This window comes from Mixophyes fleayi, chromosome 10 (genome assembly GCF_038048845.1).
Source record: "Mixophyes fleayi isolate aMixFle1 chromosome 10, aMixFle1.hap1, whole genome shotgun sequence".
In the NCBI taxonomy this organism is placed as follows: domain Eukaryota; kingdom Metazoa; phylum Chordata; class Amphibia; order Anura; family Limnodynastidae; genus Mixophyes; species Mixophyes fleayi.
In genome coordinates this window covers 99239031-99253146 of record NC_134411.1, presented here as the reverse complement: position 1 = coordinate 99253146, position 14116 = coordinate 99239031, and the positions used below count along the sequence as shown (strand labels likewise).

The 14116-nt window shown below is 45.8% G+C and overlaps 1 protein-coding gene across 1 annotated transcript in view; it reads right to left on the bottom strand.

Annotated features, from left to right (window-relative positions):
* The window catches only part of LOC142103395 (BTB/POZ domain-containing protein KCTD19-like), a 40408-nt gene that overhangs the window by 16199 nt on the left and 10093 nt on the right, over positions 1–14116 (bottom strand). The window contains exons 6-9 of the mRNA XM_075187459.1: positions 11396–11594; positions 10629–10789; positions 9629–9732; positions 9192–9334 (exon numbers count right to left, since the gene is read on the bottom strand). Of these exons, the coding sequence (XP_075043560.1) occupies positions 9192–9334; positions 9629–9732; positions 10629–10789; positions 11396–11594 (607 nt within the window). The remainder of the gene's footprint in view (positions 1–9191; positions 9335–9628; positions 9733–10628; positions 10790–11395; positions 11595–14116) is intronic.

The window sequence follows — 14116 nt, the reverse complement described above, 5'->3', positions numbered from 1 at the left end:
TAAAGACTATCTTTCACTAAGTCTCCTCAATGTCATGAGTCAGACAAGTCCACAATACAAAGACAAAGACATATATATATATATTGACATTGACATTATACATTTTGACATTATACATTTTGACATTACCTAGATCTTACTCATCTGAGCCAACATCATCATTTATATAGCATCCCTATTTCCACAGCACTGCACAGACAACACACATCAGTTCCTAACATGCACACACTCTACACAGATAATACCATGTTCAGGAACTGAACTCATGGCCCCATCACTGTGGGGCAGATGTGCTAACCACTTAGCCACCATGCTGCCCACATATGGTGTAAGAAAATACGGAAACTTATCTCAATGTCTTCAACAAGTCAGGTGTAAAATCCAAGGTACAAAAGCTACAGCTGTTTGTGGAGTTGAACTAAGACCTCAAACATCTCTACCAGCAAACAAGTTGGTTACTAGTCCTCTGAGCCAAGGTTTCCTCTGTGTCATAATTCATCCTGGTGCATCAGGAAAGATAGCTGAAAGAAACCTGTCTTGGGGTTCAAACCTGAGACACCACCATTAACTGCAAACAGAGAACCTGGACACAAGTCAACAGAGCCAGCTTGTTTGCTAGATATGAAGGTGGATTATGGTCAATGTCATCAACCAGCCTGGACCAACATCCAAGGTACTAACAGAATGCTGTCTGGGGGAACATAAACCAGGACTTCAACATCTATGTTAGTAGAGATGTTGACCCAGCACAGTATATTTAGGAGGTAAGAATTTTCTAAATGTCACCAAGCATGTGAAAAGAGTTTCCTCAATACCATCAATGAGCCCAGCTTCTCAATGTCATCAGAGACTAGTGCAACATCCAAGATACTAAAAGGAAGTTTACCTGTAAAATCAAATCAGAGCCTCTACTACTGTCTGTGTATTCCAACTTGGGTAGAGTTAGTAGTTGGCCCAGTATATAGAAGGTCTGTTTATGGTGTATATGGATCCCTGTGTTCAACTCCCCAGCCAGGTAACATTTATAGCTCCTTTGAATTTGCTCCAAGCCCCTGGATGACATTGATAAAAGACCCACTGCTGCTCTCCATTATGTACTGGCTTGGATGGCTCAGGTGATTAGTAGCCAGATTGCTGACTGTGATGTTGGAAGGTCCTGGTTTGACTCCCCAGACAGGCTTGCTGGTTTCTCTGTCATCATCCTGCTCAGTGGGTGTCCTCCTTGTAAGTGTTTGTCCAGCATTACTAAATAAGAAACTAACAGCCAACTTATAAAAATGTCACTAAACATTTTAAATATCCGAAGTACTAAAATGATATCTGTCTGCAGATTCAAACCTGGGACTCTACCATCACTGGCGGTGACTTGCTGGACCAGCTCATGTTTTTTTCTCAATGTCACAAACCAGCCTGGTGCAACATTCCTGATAGTAAGAGAGCACACTGAGGGATTCAAGTAACAAGTTCATCTCAGTCTGTGTCTATGTGAGGGAATTAGACTGTAAGCTCCAATGGCGCAGGGACTGATTGCGAGTTCTCTGTACAGCGCTGCGGAATTAGTGGCGTTATATAAATAGCTGATGATTATTTCCATCACAGCCAGGTAAGTACTGGGCTTATAGACAACTACTCTAGCTTTTGCCGTCAGTGTTTCTGGATATATTTTTTTTAATGTTATCAACCAGCCTGGTGCAACATTCAAATGCTTAAAAATGAAACCTGCCTTAGGACTCAAACCAAGAACTCTTCCATTGTTGTCAGTAGAGCACTAAGCTACTGGTCCACTAGACCTGCTTGTTTGTTATATTAGTGCAGAGACTTTTCTCAATTCCATCACTGAGCCCAGCTTCTCAATGTCATCAGAAACTAGTGTAACATCCAAGATACAAAAAGGAAGTTTACCTGCAAAATCAAACCAGAGCCTCTACTACTGTCTGTGTATTCAAAGCCGGACAGAGTAATCTTACTCCTTTCTGTTACTCAGCTAGTAGCTCTCCAATCCCCAGCAGAGATACGGCTGTCTCAGGCACAGTTCACTGAGATGAATATGGAGAACAAGGGTGCCCCAATTATACAGGACCAGCCCATACAACAAGAGACAAATTCAACACTTTGATCTCTTTGTCATGTTGCTCAAACAATGAACAATTTTTGCAGTGTGTCAGGGCACATTATCCTGCTGAAAGAGGCCACTGCTATTAGAGAATACCGTTGTCATGAAGGGGTGTACGTGGTCTGCAACAATGTTTAGGTATGTGGTACGTGTCAAAGTAACATCCACGTGAATGCCAGGACCCAAGGTTTCCCAGCAGAACATTGGGGGGACAGAGAGAGAGAGAGACGCTGAAGGAGGGGGACAGAGAGAGAGAGAGACGCTGAAGGAGGGGGACAGAGAGAGAGAGAGACGCTGAAGGAGGGGGACAGAGAGAGAGAGAGAGACGCTGAAGGAGGGGGACAGAGAGAGAGAGAGAGACGCTGAAGGAGGGGGACAGAGAGAGAGAGAGAGACGCTGAAGGAGGGAGACAGAGAGAGAGAGACGCTGAAGGAGGGGGACAGAGAGAGAGAGAGACGCTGAAGGAGGGGGACAGAGAGAGAGAGAGAGACGCTGAAGGAGGGGGACAGAGAGAGAGAGAGAGACGCTGAAGGAGGGGGACAGAGAGAGAGAGAGAGACGCTGAAGGAGGGGGACAGAGAGAGAGAGAGACGCTGAAGGAGGGGGACAGAGAGAGAGAGAGACGCTGAAGAAGGGGGGCAGAGAGAGGGAGCCGCTGAAGGAGGGGGACAGAGAGAGAGAGACACGCTGAAGGGGGGAGACAGAGAGAGAGAGAGGCTGAAGGAGAGGGACAGAGAGAGAGAGACGCTAAAGGAGGGGGAGAGAGAGAGAGAGAGAGAGAGAGAGAGAGAGAGAGAGAGAGAGAGAGAGAGAGAGAGAGAGGCTGAAGGAGAGGGACAGAGAGAGAGAGACGCTGAAGGAGGGGGACAGAGAGAGAGAGAGACGCTGAAGGAGGGGGACAGAGAGAGAGAGAGAGAGACGCTGAAGGAGGGGGACAGAGAGAGAGAGAGAGAGAGAGAGAGACGCTGAAGGAGGGGGACAGAGAGAGAGAGAGAGAGACGCTGAAGGAGGGGGACAGAGAGAGAGACGCTGAAGGAGGGGGACAGAGAGAGAGAGAGACGCTGAAGGAGGGGGACAGAGAGAGAGACGCTGAAGGAGGGGGACAGAGAGAGAGAGAGACGCTGAAGAAGGGGGGCAGAGAGAGGGAGCCGCTGAAGGAGGGGGACAGAGAGAGAGAGAGAGACACGCTGAAGGGGGGAGACAGAGAGAGAGAGAGGCTGAAGGAGAGGGACAGAGAGAGAGAGACGCTAAAGGAGGGGGACAGAGAGAGAGAGAGAGACGCTGAAGGAGGGAGACAGAGAGAGAGAGACGCTGAAGGAGGGGGACAGAGAGAGAGAGAGAGATGCTGAAGGAGGGGGACAGAGAGAGAGAGAGAGAGACGCTGAAGGAGGGGGACAGAGAGAGAGACGCTGAAGGAGGGGGACAGAGAGAGAGAGAGACGCTGAAGGAGGGGGACAGAGAGAGAGACGCTGAAGGAGGGGGACAGAGAGAGAGAGAGACGCTGAAGAAGGGGGGCAGAGAGAGGGAGCCGCTGAAGGAGGGGGACAGAGAGAGAGAGAGAGACACGCTGAAGGGGGGAGACAGAGAGAGACACGCTGAAGGAGGGGGGCAGAGAGTGAGATGCTGAAGGAGGGGGGCAGAGAGTTAGACGCTGAAGGAGGGGGGGCAGAGTGAGATGCTGAAGCGGGGGACACATGGTGTGAGATGACGAAGGGGCGCAGTGATAAAGAGGCACAATGTGATGGTGAAGAGGTCTAAATACATCTTACGTCATTTTGACCAAACTACTTAAAAAACGGGACTACCTGGTAATTATTTTTGCTTAGGGGTGCCTTGGAAAAATTATGGTGACCCTAAGGGTGCCTTGAACTGAGAAAGTTTGGGAACCACTGTACTAATATATAAATAACTCTGATGAGTTACGGTTATGTCTCTGTGTGAGTGGAGGATAACTGATGCCGCAGTCATGTAAGGGTGAGTGCTCACTGATAATAACCAGTGTGGCTAGGAGTAGGTGTGAGTGTGACCTCAGTTCATTCAGTCAAATAGAATTTTCCTTTAAAATAAACACATCTGAAGGTCTGTGCTGCATAGAATAAGAGAGATATAAGGGTCTCTGCTGCTAATAGGAACAATATACAATCCAATAATACACAGTATATATAGCACAAGGTATATACCCACTATAAGATATCATTCACATGTATGAGTAATGTATCTCTCAATTTATATAACAGTTGAGACAGCTCATATATAAAAATGCGGATTAAAACCATTGAGTTATCATGACGGAAAAAGACCAATGTGTCCTTAAGGGGGAAGTCCAACTAAAGTCCTTATTGTAGGTAGGTTGAGTTCCAAATCAACAATGTTACTCAGATGTATTCCTCCAGGCTTAGGTGCCAAGTTGTAAGTTCCACATAACTCATGTGTGGTATATCCATCTACAATGTTAAACCTACCCTCAATAATTGTCTTGCAACACTACCTGTGTCTCCAACTACCGCTCTTTTACTCTCCTTCCTTTTGCTTCCAAACTACTTGAGAGACTTGTGTCAGGTCTCTGGGATTTATGTTTGTAAATATTGGGTTGGATTCCAGTAGCAGGAAAACACAGGAAGAGACTTTAGGGAGAAGAGGTACTGTACCTTTAATTACAGAGAGCGAGTCTCACGTAGCAGCAAGTCCAGGGAGTAGTCAGGGATCCAGAGCCAGAGAAGGTAGTCGTCTGAGAGCCAGGGGTCAAAGCTAAAGAGGGCAGTCATCTGCGAGCCAAGGGACAGACAGAATAAGACAGCCAGGTGGCAACAGGATACAGAGTGCTGGCTTAAGGAGACAGGTTCAATAAACTAGTAGTGTGTAGTTCCCAGGAAGCTGCTTATATAGGCCTGAACATGTGCATGAAGCCTCAGGTGCTGGCAACTAATTACTAGCAGCAGGTCATTAGTCCATGCTCTGATGCAGGCTTACGTGATAAACAGAATGCAGCAGCTTATTAACTGAGTCTGTGTTTCACTGCACAGAGTCCAAGAGAGTTGTCAGGTAATATGAGAATCCCTATGTCTGTGTTGCAGAACCGCAATGTTAGAAAAGAGGCGCAAATCCAAATGTAAACCCCAGTGTGCAGACAGTGAAGATGTCAGAGCATATGAAACGTGTGGGTCAACCACAGGGTACAGTCAAGGACTGAATAAGCAGAGATCTGACAGCTTCTCTCCTCTCTTCGATCCTCGGCCCTCTGTAATTGGGCTTTTACCATCTACTTTCCACTGAGACTGTCCTCACTAAAGTCACCAATGATCTCCTCGCAGCTAAGTTAAACGATCCCTTCTCCATACTCATCCTCCTTGACCTCTGTTGATTTTGGTCCAGTTGACCACCCTCTTCTCCTGCACACTTTTCACTGCCTTGACGTTTATGACTTTGCACTCTCTGCGTTCACCTCCTACCTTTCTGAATGGTCTCTCAGTGTCTCTACTCCTGGCACATCCTCCCCTCCACTCACACTATTAGTCAGCGGCTCGAGACTCCTCAAGGCTCTGTTCTTGGTCATCTGCTTTTCTCTCTATATGGATTATCTCTTGGTGAACTAATATGCTCCTTCAGCCTCTAATACCCCCTCTGTGCAGAAGACACCCAAATCTACCTCTCCTCCCTGACCTCTCTCCTTCTGGGGAAATCAAACTTATTTTTGCATGTGGGCTCAATATGAGAGGAAGGAAAGCCACAATCTGCCCACTGTCTGACAGCTTCTCCCATCAGAAGATGCAAACTTTTTCCATTCCGCACATGCAGCCACCTTGAGGGGCTATTTCATGCGCTACCTGTGAAAATGGATGTAAGGCATCACAAAGCATCATTTGCTGACATATACCAGTACAATCACTGACATGAGCGAGACTTTAAACCGGATCTCGTTACAGCCCAGGGAAACAAGATATTGGGGCGTCTGACAGTAATAAACACAGATTTACACAACGTCAAGTAAAAAAGAAGAATTATAAAGCTGTCTTCATAGTACGCTGTATTTTGTAAGGGTTATATTTTTATAACTACTGCAAAGCAGTTTGTTATTTTTACAACTGCAGGAAACCCCCCAGCTGTATTCAGACTGACCACAAGATTCGTTAACAGTGTGACCTTCCTGGCTGAAGAGTTCATTCCACTATTAGATGTCATGATCAGCTCAAATGCAACCTTGGGATGACTATGTTAAATATTATTAACCAACTCTAAAACTTAGTACGCTTATGTCCGTATGCAGATTTTTGGACACTGTTGACATTCGTCTCCCTACACCAGCGGAGGGAAGAGGGACAAGCATACAGTAAGGGTGCGTTTACATAAATGTGGCAAGGACACATAGACAGATACGTTTATCAAGGATCCTTTATATTTTGCATTAGGGCTGACGACATAATAAGACTCCTATTAGGAACATTTTGAAGGGAAAAAAATGCAGGTGGCCTAGTTACCCAGCCCAAGGTAGTCCGATATGGAACCGGCCCTGGGGGCACTTGCCCCCCAGCCAAGCCAGCCCGATTGTTTCTGCCACATGATTGACCGATTAGATATTTGCATTAACTAGCAGGTGTTCAGGTACCTAATAAAGTGGACAGTGAATGTTTATATATTAGGATCAATATAGATACATACAATAGACAGTGTATTTACATATATATATATATTTACATGGATTCAAAAGTTTTCAGCACCTGTATTTTGTTCAATGTAAAAAACATGTTTCTGTTAAAGCACTTTATAAATAAAAATAAGCAGCCATGTCTTCAATGGTCAATAACATAACATACCTTTACCTCTCAACTGTCCCGATTCCATCAGAATAGTCCTGATTTTAGGGGACTATCCCGATCAGCCAGGAGCTTGTCCCGGCATGAGGGACAGCTGGGACGTATTTACACTCATCACGTTACATACATGATGTGTGAGCCAGTTAGTGGTGCTCTCTTTATATAAGGGATGATGGGAGGGAGATGTAGGTGGTTGGATGGAAGTGCAAGCTATGCCCTCCATGGTGCTGGCCACGCCCCCACAGCTGGCCACACCCACACATCACTGGCCACACCTCTGGTGGGACGGCACTTCTCACAATAGGCCCTTTATAATTTTCAGCCCCAGGCCCATGTGGCCCTTAATCTGGCCCTGTTTTATGTACATTGAGGGGGTCATGATACAACAACATAAGATAAAACAGACAGTTGAATAGACAATGTTCTAGATGTTTCCTGAATCCCCCCCAAGCAGAACAGATGGAGTGATCAGTGGTCCAATGTATTAATGCACATACATCCCTGATGTCGTGTACCCCCTGGCACTTGTCCATGTTAGTCTCATCGTAATCACCAGGCTGAGAGAAAACCCATTCACAACACTCTCTGCAGAGCGTTGCTATAGAAGCCTGCAGCACATCTGTTAGGAGAAGGATCCGCAGCTTTCTAGGGACGTGAGCAGTGATCCTGCCATTTAAATGGAGCACAGCGCTCACTGTACATGAGCTGGTGCATACTGCCCCCCCTGTGACCTCCCTCGTATAGGTGTCCTGGCCTGGTGGGCTTATTGGTGTCCCCCAGGCTTCACCTCCCTGGGCTGCCTTATGTCCACTAATGGAACACAGGACTCACTGTACATGAGCTGGTGCATACTGTCTGCCCTGTGACCTCCCTCGTATAGGTGTCCTGGCCTGGTGGGCTTATTGGTGTCCCCCAGGCTTCACCTCCCTGGGCTGCCTTATGTCCACTAACGGAGCACAGGACTCACTGTACATGAGCTGGTGCATACTGCCCCCCCTGTGACCTCCCTCGTATAGGTGTCCTGGCCTGGTGGGATTATTGGTGTCCCCCAGGCTTCACCTCCCTGGGCTGCCTTATGTCCACTAATGGAGCACAGGACTCACTGTACATGAGCTGGTGCACACTGCTTGCCCCGTGACCTCCCTCGTATAGGTGTCCTGGCCTGGTGGGATTATTGGTGTCCCCCAGGCTTCACCTCCCTGGGCTGCCTTATGTCCACTAACGGAGCACAGGACTCACTGTACATGAGCTGGTGCATACTGTCTGCCCTGTGACCTCCCTCGTATAGGTGTCCTGGCCTGGTGGGCTTATTGGTGTCCCCCAGGCTTCACCTCCCTGGGCTGCCTTATGTCCACTAACGGAGCACAGGACTCACTGTACATGAGCTGGTGCATACTGCCCGCCCCGTGACCTCCCTCGTATAGGTGTCCTGGCCTGGTGGGATTATTGGTGTCCCCCAGGCTTCACCTCCCTGGGCTGCCTAACGTCCACTAACGGAGCAGCACATATCATCGGGACGGGGCACACTGGACAGAACAGCTGGAGACCTACAACAAGGTACAAAGGCATTAATATGACTCATGTCAGCATCTGCTCTCATACAATATGGAGGAAGCTGCCGTTTATCCAGCATTGTCTGCGCTGACCACGTTAATCTGTACTTACATTTACTATTATGCTGAATTATCAATATGATGCCGTGGTCCTTTTTTGGATAGAAACACCCCTTAAAATATTAAGAGGAGTAAAAACCATGTAGTGTGACCAATGAGTCTATCAGATCTGGTACAGTCACCTGGAAGTAGATTCACAAATCATGGCCATGGGAACAGACGTTGGTCTAAACCATTGATGGGCATCAGGCGGCCCCCCAGGCCGTCACCAGCGCCCCCACCAAGCCGTCACCAGTGGCCCCAGCTCCATCCTGCTCCATCATCAGATTACGTTGTTATAGCTTGTAACACTTGTCTATGTCTGCTGGTATGTTATTACAGATCGGGGTCTCTCTCTTTGATTAAATGTATTGTTTCAACATATCACTGAGGTTAAGGGTGACGTGCGGCCCTGTCTAGGGTTAGAGGACCTCACTGTGCGGCCCGTTCAGTGCCCCAGGTAGCCCATCACTGATCTGGACTGTGAACCCTTTCATGTCAGAGCCGGTCTAGTTATATTATACTTAAATATTATAACTAGTGTGGGGTAAAACCCCCGTTCACTAATAAAGTGGGGACAGCAGGAGGCGCAGTAGGAGAACGCCAAGATACTCACTGGAATGCAGAGGGCAGGAAGAGGCTTCCAAGTCGCAGAAAGTTGAGGATGTGTCTGAACATCTGTCCATCTCCATTCACCAACAAGGAGAACCCACAGGAGATCCAGCGCGTCTTCCTGGGGTTATTCAGCAGCTCAGGATACTAAACACAAAGAGCCGGATTCATCGTTATCATCACATTAATCACAATCCCCAGCGACAAGTCATTAATCCTCCGTGGCCACTTCCACCGACGTGTCACTAACTAGAGGTTCTACCCACATTCAGAGCGTTATGGAAATACTACCACAGAGAATAAAGATATAATGAAACCCTCAGTCATGGATGTTATGTCAGAGAATATCCGCAGTAGTACAGCGTGTGGGGGATGTGACTGGGAGTAATGTACTATATTAACAAGAGGACAATACAGGAACCGGTCTCTTTCTGTCTGTACCTTGAGCAGAGTTCCCAAGTACGTGGCGTACCAGTGCGTCCCAACATAGACCCGGACTATCTGCTGCTGCGGAAACTCTTGTACATCAGCTGTCCAGTTGTTACCTAGGTAAATATAGATTCATGTACTATATAAAAACAAAACAGCTCAACGTCAGTACCGACAGTTCCTCCTAGACAGAATGTTTCCACGTGTAGTAATTTGGACCATTACACAACAAAAAAGGATCACTGTGGCTCCCCAGCAGTTATACTGGTCTGTATTAGGGTCTATTCTCAGCGGCTGCTTTCCAGCTGATGATGTGACCACCGGGCAGATAGCGGCACATTAAATATAATCCTACCAGAGATATCAGACTAGCGCTCAGTCATTCTATTATACGGACATTAAGGAGTTAGTGTGAGAGACCCGATAATAAGGACACACAGGATAATGGTGTCAGGGACCAGTAATAAGGACACACAGGATAATGGTGTCAGGGACCAGTAATAAGGACACACACAGGATAATGGTGTCAGGGACCAGTAATAAGGACACACACAGGAAATGGTGTCAGGGACCAGTAATAAGGACACACAGGATAATGGTGTCAAGGACCAGTAATAAACACACACAGGATAATGGTGTCAGGGACCAGTAATAAGGACACACACAGGATAATGGTGTCAGGGACCAGTAATAAGGACACACACAGGATAATGGTGTCAGGGACCAGTAATAAGGACACACAGGATAATGGTGTCAGGGACCAGTAATAAGGACACACACAGGATAATGGTTTCAGGGACCAGTAATAAGGACACACACAGGATAATGGTGTCAGGGACCAGTAATAAGGACACACAGGATAATGGTGTCAGGGACCAGTAATAAGGACACACACAGGATAATGGTGTCAGGGACCAGTAATAAGGACACACACAGGATAATGGTGTCAAGGTCCAGTAATAAGGACACACACAGGATAATGTTACAGATCCAGGTAAATGATATTACTTACACAATGTCCCAGGACCGAGGCCTGTTCTGCTCTGTAGATAAGATCTCACAGCGTCTCTCATCGGCTGGTATGTGATATCCCCTTGGTCTAGTAATGTACATAGACCACAGATCTGCCCACGGCTGCTGGTCAGTGGAAGTCTGCAGGTCCCCAGCCAATTCCTGCATCACATTTACATCTAAATGAGCTTAAACTACTTTCAAATTTAAAATATGTACAATAACAACAAAATATAGAGTGAAACCGTGTTTGCCACAAAATGTGAGTACTTTTGTAATTAAAAATAACAAAACGGATATTCTTATAGCCGCCTAAACTGGAATCAGTGAACATTTTTACGGCCAGAACGTCCCAGTCTGGAAGATGCTGTAGAACCCTCCAAGCTGTCAGTGATTTACAATGTACAGATCTGGGATCTATAACACAGAATATTTGGGATATTGGGTTTCCGGATAAGAGGTTCTTATTTAAACTGCAGCATTTCACATAAAACATCCTACATTACATTTACAAATTAGCCTATTTGCCCCCATACAGCCCCTGGTATTGTCCAAGTCATTAATTAGCAGCGCTCCTCACAGTGACTATAGGGCGATACCAGGTACCATATTGGTTTACATAACATGTTTGCGGATAAGAGGTTACTTGTAGTTAGATGATAAAGGATTTAGCTCTATATACACAAGTACTTTCCTCTCTCAGACTACAGATGATTGCAGCGGCCCTGTGTACATACGACACACACACAGAATATTCCTGGAACATACGTGACATGCAGGAAGAGGGTCCCGGTACCGCGGATGTACAGCTTACTGCCATCTATACTACTCTCTATAGTCAGCTGACCTAGCGCAGAGTCGGGGTATTTGGCCAATAACTCCAAGGCCATGACGTAGAACGGCTCTTGTCCTGTTGTACGGTTACTGGGGGCCACTGGTTTGTCTGTACGGCTGCAGTAGTTACTTCCTAGGAGCAATAGACCAATAAGCATAAACGTGGCATTTTCTGCCACAATCGATAGCCGCCATGTAAAGGATAATCCACCGTCATATAGAAGGTTCCAGAAGTCGGACACTTTTCAAAATTTTAAATATAAAAGTAAAATTATCCTTTAATGATTGTTAATAAATGATCTATTATTACATGCCTTTACAATGTTCCTTTGTTGGATGCAAAATATTTATTTTTCCAACCCAAATCTCACAATACGTCTTTAAGGACTATATTTAATTATATAACCAACTATTTCTTGTTTCTGTCATTTTACCATTCACTTTATAGTTTGTAACTTTAGAATATAAACTGTACTGAATGTTAATTGGTCTTTAAACTTTTGTTGACTAGATACCAGGGACAGCAACAGGACTCATTCTGTGTCACCTCCACCACATTATACCATGAATGATAATCTCAGCACTTCTGGTAACAGAGCTGTGACCATCAATCAGCCAAATGTTACCGTGTACCTGTGTGATGTTACCGTGTACCTGTGTGATGTTACCGTGTACCTGTGTGATGTTACCGTGTACCTGTGTGATGCTACCGTGTACCTGTGTGATGTTACCGTGTACCTGTGTGATGCTACCGTGTACCTGTGTGATGTTACCGTGTACCTGTGTGATGTTACCGTGTACCTGTGTGATGTTACCGTGTACCTGTGTGATGTTACCGTGTACCTGTGTGATGTTACCGTGTACCTGTGTGTGTACCTGTGTGATGTTACTGTGTATCTGTGTGATGCTACTATGTATCTGTGTGATGTTACTGTGTACCTGTGTGATGTTACCGTGTACCTGTGTGATGTTACTGTGTACCTGTGTGATGCTACTGTGTATCTGTGTGATGCTACTGTGTACCTGTGTGATGTTACCGTGTATCTGTGTGATGTTACCGTGTATCTGTGTGATGTTACCATGTACCTGTGTGATGTTACTGTGTACCTGTGTGATGTTACTGTGTACCTGTGTGATGTTACTGTGTACCTGTGTGATGCTACTGTGTATCTGTGTGATGCTACTATGTATCTGTGTGATGTTACTGTGTACCTGTGTGATGTTACTGTGTACCTGTGTGATGTTACTGTGTACCTGTGTGATGCTACTGTGTATCTGTGTGATGTTACTGTGTACCTGTGTGATGTTACTATGTACCTGTGTGATGCTACTATGTACCTGTGTGATGTTACCGTGTACCTGTGTGATGTTACTGTGTACCTGTGTGATGTTACTGTGTACCTGTGTGATGCTACTGTGTATCTGTGTGATGCTACTATGTATCTGTGTGATGTTACTGTGTACCTGTGTGATGTTACTGTGTACCTGTGTGATGTTACTGTGTACCTGTGTGATGTTACCGTGTACCTGTGTGATGTTACTATGTACCTGTGTGATGTTACTATGTACCTGTGTGATGTTACCGTGTACCTGTGTGATGTTACTGTGTACCTGTGTGATGTTACCGTGTACCTGTGTGATGTTACTGTGTACCTGTGTGATGTTACTATGTACCTGTGTGATGTTACTATGTACCTGTGTGATGTTACCGTGTACCTGTGTGATGTTACCGTGTACCTGTGTGATGTTACCGTGTACCTGTGTGATGTTACCGTGTACCTGTGTGATGTTACCGTGTACCTGTGTGATGTTACTATGTACCTGTGTGATGTTACCGTGTACCTGTGTGATGTTACCGTGTATCTGTGTGATGTTACTGTGTACCTGTGTGATGTTACTGTGTACCTGTGTGATGCTACTGTGTACCTGTGTGATGTTACTGTGTACCTGTGTGATGTTACTGTGTACCTGTGTGATGCTACTGTGTATCTGTGTGATGCTACTATGTATCTGTGTGATGTTACTGTGTACCTGTGTGATGTTACTGTGTACCTGTGTGATGTTACTGTGTACCTGTGTGATGCTACTGTGTATCTGTGTGATGTTACTGTGTACCTGTGTGATGTTACTGTGTACCTGTGTGATGTTACTGTGTACCTGTGTGATGTTACTATGTACCTGTGTGATGTTACTGTGTACCTGTGTGATGTTACTATGTACCTGTGTGATGCTACTGTGTATCTGTGTGATGCTACTATGTACCTGTGTGATGTTACCGTGTACCTGTGTGATGTTACTGTGTACCTGTGTGATGTTACTGTGTACCTGTGTGATGCTACTGTGTATCTGTGTGATGCTACTATGTATCTGTGTGATGTTACTGTGTACCTGTGTGATGTTACTGTGTACCTGTGTGATGTTACTGTGTACCTGTGTGATGTTACCGTGTACCTGTGTGATGTTACTGTGTACCTGTGTGATGTTACTATGTACCTGTGTGATGTTACTATGTACCTGTGTGATGTTACTATGTACCTGTGTGATGTTACCGTGTACCTGTGTGATGTTACCGTGTACCTGTGTGATGTTACCGTGTACCTGTGTGATGTTACCGTGTACCTGTGTGATGTTACCGTGTACCTGTGTGATGTTACT